At 37.5% G+C, this 23,176-nt stretch overlaps 1 protein-coding gene and 1 pseudogene across 3 annotated transcripts in view; one reads left to right on the top strand and one right to left on the bottom strand.

Moving 5' to 3' along the window:
• Positions 1–23,176, top strand: part of cuedc1b (CUE domain containing 1b) — a 28,660-nt gene that overhangs the window by 1,951 nt on the left and 3,533 nt on the right. The window contains exons 1-10 of one of the 3 annotated variants that reach the window (XM_067365873.1): positions 8,443–8,533; positions 15,079–15,688; positions 17,038–17,165; positions 17,505–17,631; positions 19,565–19,796; positions 20,153–20,221; positions 21,299–21,388; positions 21,508–21,601; positions 21,918–21,976; positions 23,008–23,093. In XM_067365873.1, the coding sequence (XP_067221974.1) occupies positions 15,392–15,688; positions 17,038–17,165; positions 17,505–17,631; positions 19,565–19,796; positions 20,153–20,221; positions 21,299–21,388; positions 21,508–21,601; positions 21,918–21,976; positions 23,008–23,081 (1,170 nt within the window). In that variant the 5' untranslated portion in view covers positions 8,443–8,533; positions 15,079–15,391 and the 3' untranslated portion in view covers positions 23,082–23,093. Of the gene's footprint in view, positions 1–8,442; positions 8,534–15,078; positions 15,689–17,037; positions 17,166–17,504; positions 17,632–19,564; positions 19,797–20,152; positions 20,222–21,298; positions 21,389–21,507; positions 21,602–21,917; positions 21,977–23,007; positions 23,094–23,176 lie in introns of those variants that run through there. The other 2 variants (XM_067365874.1, XM_067365872.1) reach the window with 2 other exon arrangements.
• On the bottom strand, positions 12,138–14,229 carry LOC137004171 (uncharacterized; annotated as a pseudogene).

Here is a 23,176-nt window from a genome sequence, read left to right as displayed (position 1 = left end):
AGCTGAAATAATTAAACTTATCATTTTGATGGCAGATTGTAATCCAGAAAGGTCAAAATGACAATCATCAGTGACAACTGGGGATTCACCCATAGCCAAAAGCAAAAGACTTTGGACTGTGGAGTCGATACAGAAATTGAAATCTACAGGTAACGCTAAAACACACTAAATACACAGTCGCGCAGTGCTGATGTTGTTAACAATAACAATTTGAGAACAAAGTATAACAATAATAATAATTTACACGGTTTGGCATGATCTGAACTAAGCGATCATTAGATTTAATCATCATTGGCAGCGTAATATATTGTAGGCCTAATGCTTTTTTCCTCAGTTGGTCAGAACAAAAGTGGCAGACTTGTGACTTACTTGTTCAGATGATATTTTCCAGTGAAAATTCTTATATTGGTCATACTTTCAAGATGTAGAATCTGTGATTCTGAAGTTCAGTATCCACCGGTGCAGTGACTGACAGCAAGCATTAGATTAATCCGCGCTGATGAGCTGTGCGGAGGCACAACGCACGTACAAATAACTGTTCCGCATATGACTGCAATTGCAGGTTTCAAACAGAGATGGCGACAAAGAGGAAAAATTGCGGACAGCAGCTTTAAAGTTCCCATAGTTTCTTACTGTATTCATGGAGACGAGAGTCGTCGCTATTTTCATTTTTAAACACTTGCAGTCTGTATATATAATGCATAAACACAACTTCATTCTTTATAAATCTCTCCAACAGTGTGTAATGTTAGCTTTAGCCACGGAGCACTATCAAACTCATTCAGAATCAAATTGAAACATCCAAATAAATACTATACTCACATGATGCGACGCATGCATGACGAACACTTTGTAAAGATCCATTTTGAGGGTTATATTAGCTGTGTGAACTTTGTGTTTGCTGTTTAAGGCTGTCGAGAGCTCGCGGGAGATTTAAAGGGGCCGCGCTTATTCGGTGCATATGTAATTATGGCTCAAAAGAGGCAGTTAAAAAAATTTATTTCAAAAAATCTATGGGGTATTTTGAGCTGAAACTTCAAAGACACGTTCAGGGGACACCTTAGACTTATATTACATCTTTTGAAAAGGGGTTCTAGGGCACCTTTAATAAAATGACACAATAGTGTCTAGATGTCTCTTGTGCTTTCTTGGCTGACATGCTGTTTCAACCACAAAAATAACCATTTTTAATCTTGAGGCCTTCAGTTTTTCCTTTGATATTAGATCTGACAAAGCAGTCCTATGTATCACTGCTCAACTTCATGTAGTACTAAGAACATTTTTATTTATTGATTTTGCACAGTTGGAATTTGCTTTTTAATCAAACAATCTAGCCAAACTTTTCTTTGTTGTAAAACTTTTTCTTTTAAACTATACTTTGTGCTTTTTCATGGATGCAAACCTTATAAGAAAACATTACCGTCACATTTTAAAACACCTGTGTTTGGCCTAAGAAGCACATTGCTGAGTTCAAAGATCTGTCTGGCAGCCATATTGCTGGTTCTAACAGTGTTATAAATGATGAAGGAGGTGGTGAAGGTCTTTCTGTCGGACAGCTGGTGCCACTCCTCTCCCTTTAAGAGAGTCTTGATTTGCATATGGCCACTGACCCTAATATTTGCCCTTCTTGAAGATGTTGTAGTGGTTGATGGACTCATCGTATCCACTTACACACCTCCCATTTTGTATGGCATTATCTTGTTGAAAGCTCTTAAGAATGTCGCTTGATCCACCAGGACCTCAGGGGTGATGAACTGGATGTAGGTTAACCCTTTCAGATCCTTTCCTTATTAACAATGTCAGCACTCAGGTTGCCTACATGCATTAAAAGGCTTGTTTGTTTATTAATTACATTTTTGTGAGCATGTGAATAGCTGCAGTCAGAGAATTTGGTCAGACTTTTGGGAATGAAGTGCAGGCAGAGCAGCCAGTATTGCTTTGGGACATATTCAGAGAGATTTATTCCTAAATGTGTTTAGTCCTGAAAATAGCTCATCACTGTCTAATGTATTTAAGCCTCTGTATTTTTAAAATATGACCGTAGGACAACAAACTCCTAAGCATCTTTTTTTTATTATAGGCATAATATAAGAATTGTCATCAACAGATTAGTTTAGTTTAACGTTTAGTTTAGTTTTAAAGTTTACATACAAATATCAATAAATAAGCATTTAATATTTCAAGGCTATTGTATTGTAGTTAAAGTACAAAGAATGTTTAAAAAGATCTTGTCTGTTTGTGTTTTAATGGATTCAGGCAGCATGCTGGAAATCAAAAAGCGAATCGTCAGTGTTCGTATTAAAAATAAATAAATAAAGCTAACTTTCTGCCACTATTATTAGTTGAATCAATATTATTATTGATTGTGCTTATGACAATGTGTTGTTATACACTTTTTTTTTTTTTTTTACACATTTGTTTTCATTTACACCATGGTCTGTCTGAATCCTCAATTCTGACTGGCTGGAAGGTGTGAAATAAAACCGTTTAATGCACAGGTCAGTTTAATCACCGTTCTAAATTAATGCGCTGTTTTCTCTGAAGCAATTACACATACAGGTCACTCTGAGATCGCCCTGTGCACACAGAAACTTATCAATGCTGCCCCGCGGCTTTTATTAATAAATTAGCTTCACTACTGAATTGCTACACTATATTTCTCAACATTGCTGCTGTTGAAGTAGTTAAACTCACAGCTAAGTTGTTAACAGAGGGAGAGAGACGCTGCACACAAATTCACACAAGCATTTCTCATCTCTTGATAATTCATTCATTCAGAATTCATTCATTCAAATAATTATAATCTTACGCACTACTTTATCTCTGTGTCTGATTTAAAGTGGGCAGAACGCTAGATAACAAGCCATAACTTACGGAATTAAATGCCATTTTTTTTTACCCTTCTGGTCAAATATTGTGCTGCAAACATCAATAACAGCTTTAAAGGGGACCTATAATGCCCCTTTCACAAGATGTAATATAAGTCTCTGGTGTCCTCAGAATGTGTCTGAAGTTTCAGCTCAAAATACCCCACAGATAATTTATTATAGCTTGTCAAATTTGCCCCTATTTGGGTATGAGCAAAAACACGCCATTTTTGTGTGTGTCCCTTTAAATGTAAATGAGCTGCTGCTCCCAGCCGTTTCCAAAAAGAGGGCGGAGCTTTAACAGCTCATGCTTCAGTTGCTCAACAACAACAAAGCTGGAGAATCTCACGCAGCCAAAATGACGAATGTCAGTAACGGTGTTCAGCTTTACGTTGTTCAAACAGGAGTCAGACACTGATGGACTTTTAGAAGTCAAATGGACATTTCTGAATGGTTAGTGGATAAATTTATGTAGTTGCTGTGGAGTCGATTCAACTCATCAACTAGCATGTGTCGTCATGTTAATCTTTTGTGCAAATCCAGCATTGAATTGACTCGTTTGTGAAGCAGTCCGGCGTAAAATGACGGCATGGTAACAACACTTTACTACAACAACTCCTCCTCTTCTCTAAAGTGTTCTCAGGGTGTTGTTGACTGTTCTCAGGGGCAGGGTTTAAGTAAATTGTAGGGTTTGCGAGGTCACTAACCCGGGAAGAAGCTCATTGTAGTTCCTACCAGCCGTTTGTTGTAGTGCTTAAACATAGAATTCTGTAAAAGAAATATCTGTTTGTATTGAACTTTGCAGATGTTGTTTATGTTCTAACAGCAACATTACACACTAAATAAAGTTAAAAAAATCAAATCATAATCAGTCACCCCTTTAGGTTGTTAATGCTGGCAAATGACCAGGTATAAGCGTAATAATCCACGGCTAGCGGTGCATTTAACAATTTGAATGGAATCAATGGATTCTGTTTCACATCAGGAGGTTTTTAGCCTCCACATCATGCATTAAAATCGTTTAATGCACAGCTAGCTGTGGATTATCCCTTACACATATTACCGTTTAAAGGTTTGGGATTGGTACGTTGTTTTTTTTTTTTTGTTTTTTTTTTTTATATATATTTAAGAAGAGGATTATTCTTGTAAAAATGTTTTAATGTTTTTGAAAGAACTCATATGCTCACCTTTTTATTTGATTTAAAAAAATACAGTAAAAACAGTAATATTTGAAAATATTAAAATTTTAAACTGTAACGACAAAGCTGATTTTTAAAAACATGATCCTTCAGAAATAATTCTAATATGATTATTTAGTGATCAAGAAACATTTCTTAAATCAATGTAAAAGCAGTTGTGCTGCTTAATATTTTTGTAGAAACTGTGATACTTGTTTTCACGATACTTTAATAAATAAAAAGTTCAAAAGAACAGCGTTTATTTGAAATAGGAATCTTTTGTAACAATGTCTAATGTCTTTACTGTCACTTTCCATTAAGTTAATACATCCCTGCTGAAACAAATCCTAGTAGTTTAGATGGAATGAACTGCATTCACAATAAGTTTATGTATTTTGATTAGGTAGTTAAAGTTTGGCTAAAAGGTGCTACTCTGCTTTTAGACAGTGTCTTTAGCAAATGTTTTGTGTGTTGGGCTCCCAGGGGACAATGGCAGACTTTTGTTCCTTATGTGGCAGATGGCCCAAAAAAAGGTCTGTTAAGATCATCTTTATTGGGTTTATTGCGCGAGCCTCAACAGATGCACTCGGGGTGGGCGACACTCTGAAGAATATCCTCCAGCAGCGGGACAGACGACATGCTGAGGGTGTCATAGTCAAGTCAGCCTTTTTCATTCCTCCTTCCCGTTTCAGAAACCCCAGTTCCCTCATGTTGGCTATGGCTTTGGAACCAGGTCAGAGGAAAGGAGGAAGAAAAAAGAGGAGGAGGGGATTGTCAAGCCCTTATGCTATTTGGTTCAGTGCCTGCCTGACTGATTTCTGCTCATTCAACTGAACTAGAGTCACAAATAAAAGTGCTTTTCCACAAAAATACTGCGCATATAAACCTCACATACAAGCCTTTCCAGTTTGCTTCCAGAATGAACACAAAAACAGTGATGAATCAAACCAAATAGTTTTGTGTCTCTATTCAAGTGATTTTGCCAGTGAATGGCTTTGTGGCATCCATCCAGTCAGTGATGCATTCAGATAGACACGCATCCCATAACAGATAGCAGTGAGTTACTCCCTTTCAGCCATTAATTATTCTACTGTTGCAGACTTCACATTTCCCTCATTCAGAAACACATATGAGCAGAAGCTGCCAGACATCACAGACGGCGTAATTGATTGTGCCTCTGTCAAAGGTCTGTTTTGCGATTAGTTTTGCTCTTGCCAAGGTGTTGGAGCTGACTGGCTCACTTGAGAACTCGTGGAGGCTTTCCAGTTTCTCCCCCTCGGGTCCGTTCTGTTCATCTGCTTGCTGAACAGCCATATTTTTGCTTCTGACTGCTCCACTTGCCTTTTTTGATTCAGAATACAATCACCAGACCTTATATTGTCATTGTCTGTTTGTTAACTTAATTTTTGTCTGTTTATGCCAGATTGATTTTGCAGCCGACAGAGCGAGCGTTGTCTTTAATCTGTGTTTGACAGTTTGAATCCAGGCGGTGTCGAAGGAACGCACCGCCCTGATATTTGAGCATCCATATTTAGCATTCTTTTGATCATGGCACGCACTGCTCGGAAAAGATCTTCTATCAACAAGGCCGTGTTTTTTTTCCTTCCTCTCTTCGCTCTTGGTGAAAGAGAGTTTCTTTTTTTCCCCCTGGTTTGCTGGTCTGTTTGTTATCTTTTTTAGCTTGTGCTGATGCTGCCAGATAGTTTCCCATCTGAAAAGTGGCTTGGTGGTTTTACACGGTCTGCTCAGATGGCTTTTGGGTCTTCAGCATTTTTTGAGCAGATTTAAACCATAGCTGCTCTTTCGCACACTCTTATAGGCACGTTGACGTTATTAGATCTTTGTTAAATATTGATCACAGCGCACACTTGAGGAATCGTTACATGAAAGCTCGCCTGCCATTGATGCATTTTATGCTCCTTTGAAATCCTTCAGCCTTACAGCGTCTGTCAGTTTTACCGTTATTAATGCAAAGTGAAACCTATTTTGGGAAAAAGGCTTCTTGATAACGCCCTGGACAAGGCTTGTGAAAACACAACCCGCAGGCTTTAATTGGCCTTTATCAGCTGTCAAAACAAGTTGAGTGCAACCAATTCGTTGCCCACAATCAGGACGACTGGAGTCACTGTGGCGTGGTGATGGTGCACTTATGTGGGTCAACACCCAAAATGTATTCATGTTTCCTTGACTTATCATTAGCAATGTTTCCATCCACTTAATTGTATTTGAATTTTAGGATTTTGCATAAAAAAACGCTGGGTGAAAATGCCAAGATGCGCATAAACTCTAAAAATGTGCATAAAATTGTATGCGCGTGTAACACGGTTCGTAAATGTGGGAAGAAGGAGGCGGGAACCGGCGAACATTCAACAAAACTTTAATATAAAATAAACAAAGAACAAAACGAAAGTAATGCCGGCAGACCCTCGCGGATGTCTGCCGGCCACACAAACATAATAAAACATAAAATAATATCCAGGCCTGGTCCTCTTTCGTCCTTCACTGTAGTCGCTCCTCCTTTTATGCTCCCGGAGCTCCTCCGTGAGGGACTCAAGGCCGGTGCGCCTCCCAGGTGAAGCTCATTAACACTCGCGCCACTGGCCTCGCGCCGTTCCCTCACGGCTCTCGCCTGCCCTGGTCGCCACAGCGCTTAATTGAGGTGAATATTTTTTTTTTATTTGATAAGAAGATGTGCGCATAAAATACAATGGAAACATATTTACCGAATAAATCCCTTGATGCACAACAAAAAAGTCATGTGGTTTTGCTTGAGCAGATCATGTGAGACGGGACTAACAAGCTGACCAATTTCTTTGCACAGCATCTCAAATGTTGGTTTGGGCATTCTGAAATGCCTGAGCCAAAATTTTTTCATCAAAATGGTTGGGTATAATGACCTCCTAGAACAGTATTACATGACTTTGTTCCCAAAGACGAGGCATCAGCCTCCGAACGCAATATAACATGACAGCATTTATTGCATTTTGTCTGCACACTCTGAGGCGCAAGTGATATAAGTGGCTTTATCGATTGCGGCAAGCTTTTTATTTATTTTTTTTACAGATTTTTTGTGGCAATTTCCCAGCAAGTGACAATTTTGTTCTCTTGAACACATGGGATGGAAACAGTGCTTTATTTGGAAATGTTTTATGGATATTCCAATTTTGGGCATAAATTTGCAGCTTTGGATGGAAACATAGCAAATGTCTTGTTCATCTTTTCTATAGTCTTTTTTTATATGTCGGTAGTTTCAACTTTGTAAGACAGAATGAAAATTTTACATTTACATCTATTTACATTTTATTAATTTATGAGATGCTTTTTATCCATTTAATTTTTTTATTAATTTTTATTTTTTATTTAAATTTTTGCTAATTGATGATTCTCAATTAATTATTAATGGGTCAATATATAGCGTATATATTATAACCCTGTTTCTAAGATTATTTTGCACACACAGCATCTACAGAAAGCTCTGTAGATTTGCCCTGGATTGGAATGCCCGTTATTCAAAAATCTCTACAAATCCCCTGCCTCTTGTGTGCTTGTTTATTTTGGATAATTTGATGATTTTCAGCTACCAGTGACATCAGGAATTTGTTTCTAATTCATTTTTATGATGAAATGGCAGTTTTTTAACCAATTTTTATAACAAATGCCAAATAAAGTTCTATAGAAACCATCGTTACATTTAACCATTGTAGTGAGTGCATGCATGATTGTACATTTTTTTACTGTTGTTGATATCAGTATCTTTATCATTTTTATTTGCATCTCAATTAAAAATGAGTGCTTTAATGTCTAATTGGCATTATAATGAGAAAAATTATGTAATATTATTGGTAAAAACACTTATCTGTGAAATGCAGTATCTTTATTGTTGTTGCTCTCATTTATTAGCCTGTATTTCTATGTCTGTGTGTAAATCCATTCCTCTGAATTGCGCAAATGCTGTCCACAGAATTTATACACTTAAACACTTAAAAATACACTTAAACCCAGGTCTGCCATTTATGATGCCTCTTAACTACAAGCATTCTTTCTGTTAGTAAGCACTGTTTGGTGTTAAAAGTATTGAACATGCTTTTGTTTCATGTCCCCATCAAGATCTGCCCATTTTAATCCCTCTCTGCCTGAACAATAAGACTGAACAGAGCTGAATAATGCATGTGAAAGTGGACAGCTCACTACCATGTATCCTCAGAGCAGGTGATGGTGTTCAGGCTTTTCTAAATGGAGTTTTTAAAGCACTGCAGCATCTGGATGTCCACTGGCCTGCAGCCAGCTTGCAGACAGGATGTGATGCATTTCTTTTCCCATAATTCACATCATGTGTTGGATCTGGAAACCGTCTGTGCACCATGTGAGTTATTGACTAACCTGGATGAGTTAGCTAAATCCTTGGTTCAAGAGTTCATGACTGCTGTAGTTGGCATTTGTTTTCTTATCCTGTGTCGGGCATCTGTACTAGATTTCTCTTCTGTAGCAGTATGTATATTGTGTAGATTTTAAATTTGTTTTAAAGGCTTGTACATCTTTTTTCACAAGTGTAATAGCGTTATGTTGAAATATTTTAACAACATAAACAACATCTTTGATTTAAATCTCAGTAACAAAAATGGCAATATAGTTGTGAATTTTAACTAACTTATTTCCTTGAATCAGTTCTTTTGAACTGTTTATTTAATTGAATCAGAAACACTGATTTCATGACTTATTCTAATCATTCCTGAAAAAATTGGTTGTGGTAATTTACATGCCTTAAATGTTTTAGGACAAACAAATGTAGATACATATTGCTGTTTATGTATTGTTATCTTGGTGCAGATAAATAAATTTTTACTGTTTCTATTTTATTTCTGTTTGTTTAAACATTGAATCTATTTGACAGCAGCAAAGAGTTTATTTAAAGTTTGTGTTAAAGTGTTTGTAAAGAGAGCGAGAGAGAGACACTCTACTGGCCAAACCGTTTGGAGTCAGTAAGATTTGTATTTATTTATTTATTTGTTTATTTTGAAAAAAAATAATACTTCTGTTCTTTTGAACTTTGTATTCATCAAAGAATAGTTAAGCAGCACAATATGTGTTTCGTTCAGCGACATGAAGGCTGTAAAGTATGTAGTACAGTGGATTGTGGTCAAAGGACTTACCTAGATGTTTTTTTTTTTTTTTTTTTAAAGTTACTTATTGCCTAGTAAGAAGACAAACTGCCAAAGTTCCATAACCTTTGCTTGTTTGTAAAACATCCCACTAGACACAGTTCCTAAGCAGGTAACACAACAGATTTATGAAGCACATTTAGCATGACTGTTTTACATCTGCTCTGAATTTTTTTGTCATGACATTGGCAGTGGAGATAGTGAGTTGGCTTTCTGGAGGAGTAAAATTGAGCTCTGGCTCCCATTAGTAAATATAGAAGGTTCTCGGATACAGATCATAGTCATGTGAAAAATAGCTCGGTGGAATGCATGGCCTTGGCTCTCTACAGTCCGTGCCAACTCTGAGCGCACACATATACATGCACTGCAAGTCATCTCTGCTGTGTTCACCTTCAGTTCAAAGCTCTTTGATATCGGGTGTTAGTGATGGGTCAGATGGGTACTTTACAACAGGAAGTGAGAGTCTCAAGCAGGAAGGGTAAGTGGAAAGTTGGATGGTTAGAATTTTAGCTTATGATAAGCTCATTGACTTCAGCTCTTTGTACCTTATTTGCATCAAACGTTATTGAATATAGTATTTGCATTAAACACGCTACAAGTTTCTGGTACTTCTAAAGTCTTTGTTATGGAGCATCCTGTTCCCAATTTCCTGTCTCCAAGGATCCCTGATGGGAGTTGAAATAATGCAGAAAGAATTCCATATTGAAATATTCCTACAACCTAAATATAGTATTGGTTTTGAGGAGGATCTATTTACAGGCCTAGTAACCAAGCTGTGTTTTATTCTTTATTGTTAGTAATACTGTTTAATTATTGTAACTGCAGTGAAAACTCACTGTTATTTATAGCTGAATATATAAACTACAGTTCAAAAGTTTGGGGTTGGTTTGATTTTTTTTTTTTTTTTTTTTTTAAATGTTTTTGAAAGAAGTCTCATACGCAGCCATACCAGCAGCCATATCATCCTATAGCCCAAGACTCGTTGCCCGCTGAAGCTAAGCAGGGCTGAGCCTCGATGGGAGATCTCTTGGAAAAACTAGGTTGCTGCTGGAAGAGGTGTTAGTGAGGCCAGCAGGGGGTGCTCACCCTGTGGTCTGTGTGGGTCCTAACACCCCAGTATAGTGATGGGGACACTATACTGTCAAAAAGTACCGTCCTTCGGATGAGACGTTAAACCGAGATCCTGACTCTCTGTGGACTTTAAAAATCCCAGGATGTCCTTCGAAAAGAGTAGGGGTGGAACCCCGACAACCTGACCAAATTTGCCCATTGGCCTCTGTCAATCATGGCCGCCTCCTAATAATCCCCATATACTGATTGGCTTAGTCACTCTGTCTCCTCTCCACCAATAAGCTGGTGTGTGGTGGGCGTTGTGGCGCAATATGGCTGCCGTCGTATCATACAGGTGGATGCTGCACATTGGTGGTGGTTGAGGAGATGAGGACACACCAGCTTCCATATGTAAAGTGCTTTGAGTACCCAGAAAAGTGCTATATAAATGTAACAAATTATTATTATTATTATTATTATTATTATTATTACTCACCCAGACTGCATTTATCTTATTAAAAATGCAGTAAATGTTTCATTTATAAATATTATGTAACTTATTCCTGTGATGACAAAGCTGTTACTCCAGTCTTCAGTGTCACATGATCCTTCAGAAATCATTCTAATATGCTGATTTGATGCTCATGTAACATTGTTTGCATGTAAGGAAGTTTGAGGAATATCAATACAGCACTGCCTTGAAAGCACGATAATAAACTGTCAATTAATTTTCCTAGGCCAAGGATTTTCCAGAAGTCGCATTTCTCCTCGGCTTATTTTTCTAAAATGCCATTAATACTAGCCAAGTAGGTCATACTCTTAGAAAACCACTCTTGTTTCTGTGACCTTTCTTGTTTTGCGTCGCCAAGGCATCGCATCGTCTAAGCCGAATGAGTAAGTAGATGCAAAACAGGCTCTTAGTTCAGTAGGGAACTAAAACAATACCTTTTCACTCAGAACACAATCCTCAAGCCACTGAAATTGGCCACAAGAGGAATTTTTCCTCGATCACTAAACCATGCTCCCCGCTCGCTCTCTTGTCGGCATCCCTGCAGGCGTGCATACACTTTCATGTCAGTGCATGGCGAAGCATCCTGTTTACATCACAAAATGTCTCCATGCCAACGAGAGGCTGGTGAGGGGTGCTGGGTCCTGGCAGTGCCATGTGGGCTTGGCTTGGGCTCGGCTGTGTGTATTGTTTTACCGAAGCAGGGATTTCTCTGCCCTGCACTGAGAGGAGAGAGAAAGGGAGGGTGGAAGGCAAATGAGATCCCAGAACATCACAGCAAAGTTGTAGCTATGCTCTGCAGACTCGCACATTTTTAGCATTCTTGTTTCGCATTTTAAAAGAAGCAGATATGTGGAAAACTTTGGACAGCTAGATGTCAAGAGGACTGGGGCCTGAGAGTGGTCAGGATTTGCTTTAAGTAGTCTGAAGGTAAATTAATGCATTTGCATCTAAAATTAAGTTTTGCACTTGACAATAATAGATTTTGCTTTTTGTCACTAGAACTGATTGGTGTAGGTCCTGTAAAGTATATAAAATATACTTAAATTCTTATATACATTTAAATGTATACATTTAATTTCTTTAAATATTATATTTTTATTTATTTTATATACATTTTAAGTATTTAAAAATATGCTTAAATTCGTATATATATTTTAAATGGTTTCTGAAACACCCAATAGTGCAACTAGGACACATCATCAGTGATAAACTCAGGGTTGGTAGGGTGTTTTGGGTCTTAGATCATTAGACACCCTCGCCTGGGCAACCCAAGTGTCCAAGTATGACACTAAACTGTGGATCGGTGAATCCAGTGTATCCACTCTTTATCCACAGCCACCTTGAAGCTTTCTCCTCAGCTTTCTGCAACCCTCTAATACCAAAGAGACTGTCCTGCAAAGTCCCTGCAGCCCACCTCAGTAGGCTCGCAGTGGGCCCTCCACCCATGCTTTCCACGTTCCTCTCCCAGTTCGAGATACGTGGCCTTCTTGTCCTCGTGGGCCTCCTTTATCTGGTCTTCCCAAGGGACAGTAAGTTCCAACATTACCACTTGGTTGGAATAGTCAGATTTTAGGTCCAAATCTGGCCTGAGTGTCATCCTTGCAGTGTTTTCCAGAAACTTCAGCTGCTTCCCTAGGTCAACCTGCAGCTGCCAATCATGAGCTGAGGCTGGCATCCCAGTTGAGGCCCTGGGCTCCACCTGAGGTTTCTCTCCCTCCCTGACAAATGCGATGTTCTGCCTTATTGGGAGCTAATGTTTGCTTTTTTGGATTGGAATGCAGATGGTGTCAGCTACTGCCTTCCGCACCTGGTCATGGTGCCACCTGTACCTCCCCTCTCCCAAGGCTTTCATGCAGCAGCTCAAGATGTGCTTTAAGGAACCTTTTGCCAGGCACAGTGGGCATGCTGGATTATTAGCTAAATCCCAGCAATGCAGGTCTGCTGAGCTCGGAAGGACATCATACTGACTGAATCAGAAACCTGAGTCTTGCTGGTTCTGTCTTCCAAAGTTCTGCCCAGGTGATCTTACATGCAGTTATATGGTCCCAGTTAGTTCAAGCTTCCTGCTTGCACATAGGCATTACTCCGGACTTCCTTTTTCTACCACTGCACAGATCTCTCTTTGGATCAGCTGATGTCTCTCTCTCTCCCCTGGGCTTTTTCATCTGGCTGCCACAGAGCCTACCAACATGCCATGTCTCAGCCTCGCTTCTGCCTGCTCAACTGCCACCTGTGCCCGCCACTTCCTTCCAGTTCTAACTGTGATGCCTGCAGAGGAGATTCTTGTGTCGGTCTATAATGTCTCCATAAAGTAACATCTCTCTAACGCTGGTGACCTTAAATTCCTCTGCCAGTCTGGTGAAAGGAAGCTGCAGCTTGTTGATGTGCCCATAAAGGGCAGTGCTGCTAAGGCTCTTTAGTTGGCCCAGCTACCTGGCTGATGTTCCGCTCTAAGCCCTTCACGATTGCCATGAAGTCTTGCATAAATCCATGCCTTGAACTTCCCTGGGAGTCCTGAATTATACAGTGTTAAAAGCTATGCTTTCAGGTCCATATTAGTTGCCTGGACCGCCACTGTATCTCTCAGTGTGCAGTCAAAGATATTCCCCAGGCTCTTCAATGGCTTCTCAGACACCAAATGGAATTTGGACTCCTCCCAGAGAGAAATGGTGCTTAGGAGACGCTCTTCCCTTCCTCAGGACCAAGGACCAGGATTTGGCTGGCTGGAAACTCATTCTTGCCCATGTAATGAGCCTTTCCTGCCCTTGGAGGAGCCGTCGGCATCCCGGAACTGATGTTGCTGTGACAGTCAGATCGTCCATGAAGGCTCTGATCGAAGGTTGACGTGTGCCTGGACAGGGGGCACCTACATTCCACTTCTGCTGATTGAAAAGCATGTTCATCACTAAGGCAAATAAGGACACTGATATGGAGCAACCAGTGATGATGCTTTTCTCTAGGTGATGCCATGCAGATGTTGTTCACCCAGAGGTGAACCTCAAACTGAAACTATTGTAGTAATCCAGTATGAGGTCTTTAATCCTCTCTGGAACATGTTATCTTGTCAGCGCTGTTGCCACAAGTTTATGTGGAATGGATCCATAGGCATTGGCAAGGTCTAGCCAAATGACTGCCAGGTCTCTATTCTCCCTTGCCTCACAGATCAACTGGGTAACCACTCCTGTGTGCTCTATACATCCCAGCATACCTGGAACTTCTCCCTTCAGCACTGCAGTATCAATGTAGGTATTCCTCAGGAGATAGACTGTCAGGCAGTTAGCAAGAATCTTGAAAAAGACTTTGCCTTCTACACTGAACAGAGAGGTGGAGCAGAATTGTGAGATGTCACTTGCATTCTTCTCCTTTGGTATCCAGACATCTTTTGCACATCTTCACTGCTTGGCTACCTTCCCTATCCACCATACTACCCTGATGAGTCTGGGGTAGTTTGTTCGTTTGTTCATTCAATTTAAGTATATGTGTTAGCAAATTAAAGTTACAGTATCTAGCTGGCTAACTTTTTTTTTTTTTTTTTTGCTGTTGTTGTTGAAACTGCAAGAATGTATTCCAGCAAAAAAAAAATTTTTAGTAATTAATACTTTTATTCAGCAAGGATGCATTAAATTGATCAAAAGTTACAGTAAAATCATTTACATTGTACATTTCAAATAACTGCTGTTCTATTCATTGGAAAATTAAAAGTAAAAATTAAAAAATAAAAAGTATAAATTTTTTTAGAAAAATATTAAGCAGCACAACTGTTTTTAACATTGATATAAAAATATATCAAATATAACATACCAAAAATAGGTTTCTTGATCTGTAAATCAGAATTTTCAAGATTTCTGAAGGATCATCACAGGAATAAATTACAATAAAAAATAATAATTTTGTGGTGTGGTCAGTTGGCAGGGCAAGTACAAATCTAAACTAACACAAAAATGTTTCTTAATCATGATTTTAGTATAATATATTCCATATGTAGTATTTGGATACACTTTCTGTCATTCAGCCCTTGGTTTCTTACCCTTTTATTTGTTTTTTACCCTAGAATTTGACTCTACACACTAGCTTTGTTTTTTGCTTTCTACTGCTTATTTCTGACATTGTCATTATATCTGCGGATGTCATTATGTCAGTCTCTCGGGGTTCGATGGCTTTGTAGCAACGTGTGTGGACTAAATGCAGGGCCAATGAGAAGCACTAATTCAGACCATTAACTGGTTGATGTTTGGCAGTCAAAGGTTTTTGTAATAAACGGTATCATTTCAAACCCTGTCTTGTTAACTGCGTGTCTCTGTATTTCTTTTCAGTTTGAGCAGAGCTAATGGGGAAATCACACAGTCGGACACAAAGTTAGAACGCTCAAGACCAGACCGTCTACTTCCCTCGTGCCAGCGACTCCATACTGTCTTGTTGGATGAAGAAGAGAAGGAAAGGATTTCTCTCAATCCAGCGGACTAGGGTTTTTTTTGGTATGATGAAAAAGTGAACTTGAATAATTCCAAAAACCAAAAAAAAAACACGTGAGACAGAGACATTTTGTGGGAGACATCGGGCTGAAGTAGGTGCTATCGTTTCTTAAGTGGCATCAGTGGTCGGCTAAGGAAACGGGGATCCTCTAGGATGACCAGCCTTTTCAGACGCAGCAGCAGTAATGGAGGGTCTAGGGGTGGCGGAGGCTCGGCAGCAGGCGAGCTCAACAACTCCAAGCCCAACCGGCAAGTTCGACGGCTGGAGTTCAACCAGGCCATGGAGGACTTTAAAACCATGTTTCCTAGCATGGACTATGAGGTGATCGAGTGCGTCCTGCGCTCCAACAATGGGGCTGTGGATGCTACCATCGACCAGCTCCTGCAGATGAGCATCGATGGGCAAGGCTCAGATGACAGTTCGGATTCAGATGACAGCATCCCACCAGAGGTCAGTGTCTATATTGTCAATATTATTGCATTTCTTCAGTGGAAGACAAAAGCGTGGCTCAACGCTAAGGATTTTTTTATGCAGGCCTGGTCAGGTCATTGGTTAAAATTTTCAAAATATTCACCACAATAAAGTAAAAAATAAAATAAAATAGTTATTGTTTTCATTGTTTATGTTTCGTGTAACCTTGTGTTGTAATAAATGAGGTTATGACTCCAAAATTTTAGATACCAGCGAAATTTCACAATTCTCGATTCCAATTTCTACAAACCTAAGTCAAACATTGTTAAAGACAAGTAAACAGTCATTATTTAATTAAGAACAAATAAATAAATGAGCAATATCTCAAATAAATACATTTGAAATGAACTGTGCTTTCAGTTTTTTCATGTAGGTCTAACAGTGATAATTTCATGAACTCTCCCATGTGTCTTTCACGATGGCCCCTGAAAAATTACTTTTTTAGAACTTAAAAAGCGGTCCATTTTGCTTGTGCACTTTGCTGAATCTGTAGCAAGCTAAGTTTCGTGTAGCATTCTCGCACATCTTCTTATTTTAAGTGGGGTGTAATAATCAGTTGGTTTCCTACCCACAATCCTCTTACACCTGACTGCTCTGATAAGAAACTGTCAGTACTGGGCCTGGAGACAGATCTGAGATACATTACGGTATATCTTAGTGGAGATGCTCTGCCATTAGACTTAGATGCATTTCTAAGTGAAGCATAAACTGCAGTGCATTTTGTTTATACATTCTTCCACGATTCTGTGTGTAGCTGCTTTTATTGACATTCCCCACTGGTGTATTTTTTTCTCTTGCATTATTTATGTTACTTCTGTTTAGATGGGGATGTGGTGAAACAGTATGTGCATGTGCTTTACTGCATATGATGATTGTATAAAAAATCACAGAAAACATTGACCTGAAAGTTAAAAAAATCACTAGCTGACACCAATACCAGTCTTTTAGACTTAATTTAATTAATTAATTACATTTTTTAAAATTATCATTGTAATTTAAATATTAACCAATTAAATTTGAAAAATGGCTTGCAGCTTTCAAATAAAAATACTACATTTTTATTCATTTATATTTTTATTTTAGTATCAACAGATGGATGTGTTGGATTATTCAAGCAAAGACTAGTCGAGTTTTATTTAATTATCAACTTGATATCAAAGCACCCATATCTTTCACATTCCTTCTACCATTACTGGTTTTAAACGAATAACTGACCAATACTAAATAAATGAATGATTCTCTGCAATAGAAAAATAATTTAGTCATTTTTCCTCAATAAGTTTCTTGTTGCTGCTAATTACATTTGTTTCCTCTTGTGCGTTTATCAGATTCTTGAGCGGACGCTCGAGCCAGACAGCTCCGATGAAGAGCCGCCCCCTGTCTACTCACCACCAACATATGACATGCACATATATGACAGGAAATATCCTGATGCTCCTCCTGTTCCTCCACCGAGGTTATAAACTTTTTGAGAGCAGTTTTAAAAGAATTACTGAAACATCAGTCTTGGAAATGGGGTCAGCAGGTCCTTGTTCATTTTAGTCACAGTTCTCTAAATTGATGCCCCCTGGTGTTCATAAACCATAGTGCAATTCCTGTAGAGCCTTGTGTTTTTGGTTTAATAGCCAAGATGCATGTAAATCCATTTCTTCACAGATGTAAAACTCATTAATGCACAAATATGTAAAGGGTCAGACACATTGCAGGAGCTTTAATTGAATTATAAGTCTGATGTGAGCATTGAGAGTTGCCATTGAAACAAGTGTCAGTGACATTGGGCTCTGTTATCTTTCAGATTTGAGGCCCAGCCTCCCCCTGGACACAGGCAAGTCCAAGGTTACAAAAACTGGAACCCACCATTACTTGGCAATCTGCCTGATGACTTCCTGCGAATCCTGCCCCAACAATTGGATAGTATACAGGTGAGCATTAATCATGTGATGCAATAATGCAAAGGTTGGGGTCAATAATAAACTAACACATTTATTCAACAAGGATGCTTGCATGCAAGTGACCATAAAGATATAATGTTACAAAATAATTCTATTTCAAAATAAATTCTGCTCTTTTGAACTTTATATTCAACAGAGAATCCTGAAAAAAAAATGTATCGTGGTTTTCACAAAAATATAAAGCAACACAACTGTTTTTAACATTCAGGAATAATGAATGAATAATAGGATTTTAAATAATAGAAAATTGTAACAATTGTTTTTTTTATTATTATTATTAACACTAACTATAAAGATAACAATAAAGATATAGTTCGAATAATCATTTATAAATAGAATAGCAGAGTTCACACCTCAACTATAATGATAATGGCATAGAGGGATATCACTGGAATAATTTTCAGAATGATTTTTTCCAGCTGATAAATGATAAAAACATTGACAGCCAATCAGAATCCACCTTGCTTTAAAGAGCTTGTGCAGATGACAAAACTGCAGCACACGTTTAGAATAAGCAGAATGATGTCATCTGCTGGTGTGGACGCTTATATGGTTCTTGGTGTAGTTATGTTTATAGTTATCTTTCTTGGTGTGAACGGGCCTTTAGTTAGAGACTTTCACAAACATTCAAAAACATTTACTGATCGTAAACTTTTAAATGGTAATGTATCTTAGACTGAACTAGAGTATCACACTGACTTTATCACTTTTCCTCTTTGTTTAAGGGGTAAAACATAGTCTGTATTCTCAGTTATCTAGCACAACTCTGATTCCAAGGATTTTTTTTTTCAAGTGCCCTCTGGGCTTGATGTCAAAAACTTACATTTTTGGCCTTTTGATTTTCCTCCAGTTCTTTTGCTATTCAACAATATCTATTAATAGTTTAGAAACAACTTTAGTGGTCCAGAGGTTTGGTCATTAAAACATGCTAATGCAATACAGAATTGCAGCAGGGAGGCCATTGTACAGTTGCTTTTAAGCTCTAATGCCATATCATGCTCTCTGAATGGCTAGATTAACTATAACGGTGTCCTTCATCTATTGTACACATATACAGTCATCCTGCATATGATGAACATTCAAACATAAAGCAATGTATTTAAAATTCACTAAAACAGCATGAAATTCTCATGTTATTAAACAGTGTGTTTTTAGTAGAGTGAATCTTCTCTCAATATGTCTGGGTCATATTTCATCTAAAAATTAAATAGAAATATTGGAATAACAAAACAAAATAGAGCATAGAGCATATTATTTAAGAATATTTTCATCCCATTAACAGTTCTCACTCACATTACCATACGAAAATTATTAAAATTATATATTTTTTAATCAAAAATGTGCCTATGATAATTGAAACGATGCAAAAAATCTGAATGTAGTTGCAAAATAGACTTAATTTACTAAATGCAAAATCATTTTTCTATGTATGTATATATATTGTTATTTGAAGGTGTCCTTGTTACAGTGTAATTATACATTTAATTACTGAGTAATAATTAACAACATGTTCTTACTATAGGGTTAGAATTAGGGTTTGGTTTATGGTAAATTGCATGTAATTATGCATAATTTATAGTTATCACTATAGTACCACAATAGTCTTCATGTAATATATTTAACAAGGACACTAAAATAAAGTGTTACTAAATATTTGTATTTGTGTGAATGATGGGATGAAACTGGATTTTTTTCTTAAACTTAAATTAAAATTTTAACCTCAGTGGACAATTCTCTTAAATGTTTTCAGAAACTGTTTATTTGCAAAATTCAGACTATGGAGAACTGCACTAAAACAACCCTGTTTGCCAGTTCTTCTTCCTTTTTTTTGCAGAACTTTTGAGTGTTTTATGAAAGCGAGTCTGATTTTCTTGCATATTCCATACGCTTCAATATTCTGCAGGGCTCTCAGAGTAGCATCTCCAAGCCCTCTTCCTCCTCCTCCTCCTCCTCCTCCTCAGTACCCCAGAAGGTCCCCGCTGTGGCGGCTGCCACAGGAACAAGTGGAGCTTCAGAGCAGGAACGCAAACTGAAGCAATATTTGGAGGACGAGCGTATCGCTCTCTTCCTGCAGAACGAGGAGTTCATGAAGGAGCTGCAGAGGAACCGAGAGTTCCTCATTGCATTGGAAAGAGGTAGGAAGAACCTCGCCCACATGCTAAATGGGACAATGAGCAGTTTCTGACATACTCCACTTCCCCTCCTTTCGCAGTTCCACCTACACAAATCCTGAAGAGTGAATTCTTATGCTAATTTACTCAGCCTGGCTGTGAACGTTGACGTTAACTGTTTTGGTTTCTCTCCAAGGCTATTAGCATTGTCTTTTCCTCACAGCGAGATTTTGTTGTGCTCTGTTATACACATTGTGCTTTTCCACACAGATTGTTTGCTATGCCATGAGTCTATGAATGGGCCTTAGTTGGATGATTTCATATCCTTGTTGAATGCAGGATGTCAAAGACTTCCATAACATCTGCCTTCTATGTTTTAGATCGATTGAAATATGAGTCAAAGAAATCCAAATCCAGTCATTCATCAGCTAGCATGGAGAACTCCACAGGTAGATATCATTCACCTGAACTGTGGTTTCACATGTTTGCGCGCGCGCGCGTGTGTGTGTGTGTGTGTCTTCTGCTGTGTGCATATGCATAAAGGCCCTGATATGCTTGCAGCGAAGGTCTTTTATGTTCTTTGTTTAGGTGTAAAAAAAAAAGTTTTAAATTCCTTTGCTGCAGTAACCTATTGCAGTTTATAAAGTTATAATTATGGATATTTTTTCTTACAAAAACCAATTGCTTCACTTCAGAAGGCCTTTATTAACCCCCTGGAGCCATATGGATTACTTTTATGATGGATACATGCACTTTTTTTGGTCTTCAAAAAAATGGCATCATTCACTTCTATTATAAAGCCAAACATCAATTGTGTTTGGCTGAAAAAATAAAGTCATATACACCTAGGTTGGCTTGAGGGTGAGTAATTCATGGGATAATTTTCATTTTTGCGTGAACTATCCCTTTAAGAAAGCATCTGATCATATGGATGTGGATATGTTTGCACGAGCTCTGCAATTCGACACTCTACGTTTTTCACTTTATACAGATTGCTTTAAAGCAAGCAGCTTTACAGTATTAAACATAAATAAGTCAGTGACTTTCTCAAAATTCTTCAGTTTCTACTATAACGCCACTCTCCAGTGGGTTCATGTTTTTACTGACGGATGTCTGACCTCGATGGACTAAACAGAAGAAATTAACCGAAGAAAGCTTCCACATCAAAGAAGGCGGAGCCACAGACCACACCTACCTATTATGTAATCGCCATGAACCAGTGGTAGTTTACCAGCCAGAGCGAACATTTTGCTTTGAAGCTCGCTTTGACAAGCTGTTTTGAACTCCAGAAATGAACTGCGAAAGAACTTTGTTTTGGACTGATTTTTTTCGAAATGACATCACACCAGTTTGTTTTTCGATTTCGCTTGAAGTATATGGGGGCCTTAATTTTCCCTTTTCAAAAACAACAAATTCTCAATTGTAATAGCACCATGTAAAAAGTGTAAAATTTAAAATGTAACTCATTTTGCAACATTTTTGTTGTAGACATTAAGGTGCTTCACTTTTTTTCACCTGAAACACAGGTGACCACTATGCTTCCGGATCTGTAGAGGCCTGCACAGCAGTCTCAGATGACGCTATGTTCAGAGACAAGCTAAAGCTCATGGGGAAATGTAAGGGTCTTGACTAAAACACGCCAGTTCACCTGAAAATAATTGTTTTTTAAAAAGATTGTATTTGTAGGACGTTAACATTTCTGTTGCATTGTAACACTCTGCATTCACTTCTGCAGCAACCAGGAAGAAGCTGTTTGAAATCGCTAGAGGGTTCTCAGAGAAGACGAAGCGGAGGAAGTCTAAAAGAAGAACATTGCTACGGCATCATTCGTATCCTTCAAAATGTGCCAGAACCACTTTAGCTTAAATCAATACAGTATGAGTGTAAAAAAAATACTATGTGAAATCATAATATTTTTAGAGCAAGCATGAAATAGAAATACAAAAATATGGAAGCTACAGGATTTAGAGATATAGTAGAGTGAGATAGGATGCTGAATTTTAATGTTGAACTCAATGGCTCTCCTGTTTTGTGTTGAGCAAATTCCCTAACAAATGTTATTTATGGTTCTTGGCAAAGTAACTTTAGTCCAGTTCAGTTGAGTAAATTTAGTGTCGACTGTTTACTTTGACTACACTTTCTCAGATTGGGCACAGCCAACTCCACTGCCAACCTCCTAGATGATGTGGAAGGAAACCCATGTGGTAAGATTTCCTCTCCCATTTTCCAAGCTATTTTTCTTTATGTCTCTGATTAACTCTGACAGAATTTTCGAGATGGTCCTCACTGCAGAACATGAGATCCAGGTGGAGAGGTTCAACTCAAGATCCAACTCCTTTCACTTTACATATCCCTAAACCTACACAAACATGCATGTATATATTTAACAAAAAAAAAAATAAAAAAATATATATAAATATATAAATATAAATAAAAATATATATATATATATATATATATATATATATATATATATATATATATATATATATATATATATATATATATATATATATATATATATATATATATATATATATATATATATATATATATATATATATATATATATATATATATATATATATATATATATATATATATATATATATAATATAAGCATAACATGGTCAGGTCAAAGTGTCTGAATAATAATATTTGGTTCCAAATTTTAATAAATTTTACTGCTAGTCCACTGTATGAAGAATTTTTGGGTAGAATATGTCACAGTTTATTTTATTTTGCTATCCTCACTTACATAAATGAACTAATAGTGTCCTGTACCCACTAGTAAAAATTTCAAAAATATCAAAAATGTCTGAATAATATTTGGTTTGACTGTGTATATGTGTGTGTGTGTGTGTGTATATATATATATATATATATATATATATATATATATATATATATATATATATATATATATATATAATATATAATATATAATATATAATATATTATACACATGTAAATATTTCTTAAATATATTAATGTGTGTGTATTTTACATAATAAATATACACAGTACACACATATATTATTTAAACACAAACTTTTATTTTGGATGTGATTAATCATGATTAATCGTTTGACAGCACTCAACTTTTTTTTATAGAAAGTATTCAGCAAAGATGCTTCAAATCTGTCAGCCTTTAATTTAGTAACTGAATGAGGCCATGTGCAGTCCTGATTTGGACTACATTTTTAATTTTGGATGCCGCTGTGTGTCTTTCTAGATGAAGAAAGTCAACACAGACGATTGGCTGCACAGGAAGAAGAGGAGCCACATAAGGAACCACTATCATGGTGACTGGCTCATGCAGTGAGATTGTTTACTTTCTTTTGTGTCTTTTTGTATTTTCTAAACCATACAGGCTTTTTAAATCACTGTGTTACTGATTAATC

The sequence above is a fragment of the Chanodichthys erythropterus genome, chromosome 17 (assembly GCF_024489055.1).
Source record: "Chanodichthys erythropterus isolate Z2021 chromosome 17, ASM2448905v1, whole genome shotgun sequence".
Lineage (NCBI taxonomy): Eukaryota > Metazoa > Chordata > Actinopteri > Cypriniformes > Xenocyprididae > Chanodichthys > Chanodichthys erythropterus.
The sequence above is the reverse complement of the archived record's forward strand: the minus strand, read 5'-3'. Positions and strand labels throughout refer to the sequence as shown.